The following is a 4,262-nucleotide window of genomic DNA, read 5'->3' on the forward strand; positions in this document are numbered from 1 at the left end:
CATCAGTCATGGTCCCGTTCAAGGCTCCATGCAGGCCTCCAGGAAGGACTACAGGGTGTTCCCACTTCAGGATACAGTCCCCCAATTAAACATTTGAAACTACAAAAAGGGTGAAATTAATAGTTAAAGCTGGCTCGGTGCAGACGGCTGTGGAGGTGCTTCACTTGGTGGTTGAGGTAGATTCAAACCACTAAAGTACATGAGCACCATCCAGACCGGAGACATGAGAAATGACATGAAGCCAAAACAATGCAAGAATGGAGAGAACAAATGCCCAATAAGAGCTTTATTAAAACACCATTTAAACATATGAACGCCACAAAAGCAACAACAAAAAGTCAGAACGAAAACTGCAGGGAAAAAAAGCAAAATAAAAGCAAACGACACAAAAAATGAGCTTCTTTGAAGCCATTTCAAAAAAATACCCCAGGCGAGTAAAAGAAAAGCTCAACCACACATAACGGGACAGGTGTTCTAATCTGAAGACATTTAAACCACTGGCGGGGACCTCCTCCTGAGGCGCTCCACGCCCAGAGCCCTCGAGGTTATACGGTCTTCTGCTGGCCCTTCTTCCCAATCAGAGACTTGTGGATGTGAGGGATCACACCTGGAAACAAGCGGAGGAACATCAGACAAGGAACACGAGCGCTTTGAAGAGGATGGGGGATCAGACAACGCAGCACCAGCCAGACAACACTGGATGTCAAACACAAGGCCCGCCACAGCATGTTATGTGGCCCCTTACTGCTAAAGACACATCACCTGTTCTTTAAGGAAAATATCCTGTGCTTTTATTTTGAAGGTTTCAAATGATAATATTAGAGAAATCCTATGTACAATATTTCTACTCTAATAATAATAAAATGCAAAGAAAGTTATTTCACAATAGTACTTTATAGAGCGTTACAGTCACAAGCCTTCAAGACATCTGGTTATACAACTTTGAATAAATAGATTTTTGATGCTGCATTTCCATGTATCCCCACTAGTAAAATACAAGTGAAATATATAGTCTGGCACATGAGAACTCAAAATGGCACAGATGGTGCCCGATGGGCCCATTCTGGCGCCTCCTCTAAACGGGCTTCACCAACGAGGCACCAATTTGGTTCCGCTCCACTTTTGAAGTCAAACTTTGTAGAGATATTGTGCTATGATGCTGGGGTTTAAAGTTTAAACCTTTCAGCTGCATCATTCCAAGGAGATAAATATAATAAGTGCTTTTTTACAATAGGAACATGTAATTTTTTATTTGTGCCGCGTGCCATCTTCATTTACTCTTAACCAATAGCATATAAGCTGATATTTACACATCTGGAGTATTCTCACCAGTGTTTACTTGTATTCTAACACTAAAAGTATTCAAATAGCCCCTCGTGGTGGAGGAAACAGGTAAGTTTTTTCAAAAAAATAAGCCGGGGTTAAAAAAGTAAATGTATAGTTCCTCGTCTATAACCACCAATGGAACCACCCATTGTCAGATGATACGTGTGGAGCGCAATGCTCAGAACTACGGTCCTCACCTCCTCCAGCAATGGTGGCCTTGATCAGGGAATCCAGCTCCTCGTCTCCTCGGATGGCCAGCTGCAAGTGGCGCGGGGTGATGCGCTTCACCTTCAGGTCCTTCGATGCATTTCCCGCCAACTCCAGCACCTGGAACAAACAGACGTCAACACGGGGGGGGGGCAGAGAGAAACACCCGGAAGGAGGAGCAGCGCGCGCGCCTCGGCGTTACCTCGGCCGTGAGGTATTCGAGGATGGCCGCGCTGTACACGGCGGCGGTGGCTCCCACGCGGCCGTGGCTGGTGGTTCTGGACTTGAGGTGTCTGTGGATGCGACCCACCGGGAACTACACGACGAGGGGACAGCGGACATTAATGAGGGGGCTCACCGGGCCGTCAACATAGTGAGCCGGAGCACCGTCAACATAGTGAGCCACTAACCTGCAGTCCGGCTCTCTGCGAGCGCGAGATCGCCTTCGTCTTCGTCTTACCGGAGTCTTTCCCCGCTTTACCGCCGGCCTGTAACACACCGATACAGTCGCAGTCGGTCAGACCGCATTGCCGTGAAATGACATTCCCTATAAAAGATGCAGTTACACCAAACGTGTCGGTTCCCGGTGTGCTGCTCGCGCACCGCAGCCGGTGACGAGAAGTTAGCTAACATGCTAAGCTAGTACAGGAGGTAAAACCAGAACATGTTTCGCCAACAGCCCGCAAGAAGTCACAAAGAGTCGTTGAGTAATGTCACTAAATCGATATTGTACACTTACCATATTTAAAATCTACAAATAACTTCTAGAGATTCACCACAAACCGAGTGTCTCTCTATCTACTACCGACCGGTGGCTTGATTTACAATCCCCGCCCTGAATTGTCCCGTATTTATATAGCCGCTCGTCATCCGGGTACCTGCGTTGAGTGTCAGAGCCAATCAGAGTTCGCCATATGTTTCCTGACTTGGCCTTCAGCCAATGAATGAGTCAGGAGCTTTTCGGGAAATGTGCTCCATCTTGGGTCCAAGTAATGATGGGTAATGTAGTGTAGACAGGTGATTACCGTTGACTTGTTTTCTACTCTGAAAACTCGACAAACAGTTTTCTTTAAAATATTATGGATTCCTTTATTTGATTTAAAACGAAAGAAAGTATATGGGTACATGTGTTTGGGTGGACATGTATGAGGCCTATGAACTGAACCACTTAATTAAGCCTGCTCACTAATATCATAATGACAACATGTGCTCCATTTCATACACAACATATTGTCCCTTATTGAAAATATATTTTTCTTTTAACGATTAAACAATTGGCAACAACTTGTGTGCAAATCACACATTTGTGTTACTTAAATCAAGTTTCTTTATCAAATGCATTATGTCCTTTAAAAAAAAACCTCTTAATCAAATGCAGCATTAATATATTTATAAACTGCTGGTAGATGGTATTTCCTGTTTTTCTCAGAGTTCAAAACTTATTTTGCAACTCTCTCCTAAAAGGAGACACTTACTGAGACCAAAACGACCTGTTTCCACTTCACTGTACTGGTTGATGTCCTGCTGTAGTGTCTTACTGTGGCCGCACGGTGGCAGTGTGCGTGTATTCTAGTCTCTAAAGCCATTTAGTGTAGGTTTACAGCAAGTTACAGTGATACACGGTACGATCATTATGGGATGCTTTCTCTAGGGCCCAACCTCACCATGGAAAGCCAAACAATCCAATATTATAGTCCATATGTCCACGGGTGCAGGACTGAGCTCTTTATTTTTCTGTTTTTGTGTATTTACGTTGAGAAAAACACAAAACTGGAGTCGTATTTCATATATATACATGGACAATGTAGCTGATTATGATTTTATAGGAGTAATATTTGAAAGCAAATTCAGCACGTCCATCATCTTTTTCATTTCAAGACACTTCCCCTATAATAGCAATATGTGTTTGTTTTATTGTACTATTATTAATACATTACATGTCATTTAGCAGACACTTTTATCCAAAGCGACTTACAATAAGTATACAATACAATTTACATAATTAATACAGTGGAAATTAAATCATGCAGATTTTTCAATGAGAAGCATTATATGAACATATTTATATATGTATATACAGTATGGAGAGGGATATATATATGTATATATATATTGTTACACATATATATATATATTTATATATTTATATATTTATATATTTATATATTTATATATATTTATATATTTATATACAGTATGGAGAGGGATATATATATATATATAAAATCCACATTTGTGTTATTGTAGGTGATGTTGGTTATAGTTTATAGTTTAGCTGACATGTAGTTGGAGGAGTCATTAAACCAGAGAGACTCCTCTCAGAGTTAATGTGTAACAGGCTGCAGGGGGATTGATAAGACAATCTCTGTGTGTGATTGTGTGTGTGTGTGTGTGTGTGTGTGTGTGTGTGTGTGTGTGTGTGTGTGTGTGTGTGTGTGTGTGTGTGTGTGTGTGTGCGTGTGTGTGTGTCTGGGACAACGTGCACAGCTGGTGGTGGGCTGGTCACGTCTAAATCTCATACCATTCATTCCCAGGCACACTCCCTTTTCAGCACTCTCTCTCTCCCCTGACCTCTCCCAAACTTTCAGTCTCACTCTCCCTCTCCCAAACTCTCCCTCTCCCTCTCAGTCCCTCTCACTCTCCCTCTCCTCTCCCTCTCAGTCTCACTCTCCCTCTCTCTCTCTCTCTCCCTCTCAGTCCCTCTCACTCTCCCTCTCTCCCTCTCAGTC

At 42.9% G+C, this 4,262-nt stretch overlaps 1 protein-coding gene across 1 annotated transcript; it reads right to left on the minus strand.

Moving 5' to 3' along the window:
- Window positions 1–252: 252 nt before the first annotated feature.
- On the minus strand, window positions 253–2,358 carry LOC130211469 (histone H2A.Z). The gene is made up of 5 exons (XM_056442189.1): window positions 2,273–2,358; window positions 1,944–2,021; window positions 1,736–1,849; window positions 1,524–1,653; window positions 253–607 (listed from the first exon to the last, which is right to left on the minus strand). Exons 1-5 carry the CDS (start codon window positions 2,273–2,275, stop codon window positions 546–548), a joined length of 387 nt encoding a protein of 128 aa, XP_056298164.1. The 5' UTR covers window positions 2,276–2,358; the 3' UTR covers window positions 253–545.
- Window positions 2,359–4,262: the final 1,904 nt, after the last annotated feature.

Source organism: Pseudoliparis swirei, chromosome 21, assembly GCF_029220125.1.
Source record: "Pseudoliparis swirei isolate HS2019 ecotype Mariana Trench chromosome 21, NWPU_hadal_v1, whole genome shotgun sequence".
In the NCBI taxonomy this organism is placed as follows: Eukaryota; Metazoa; Chordata; class Actinopteri; order Perciformes; family Liparidae; genus Pseudoliparis; species Pseudoliparis swirei.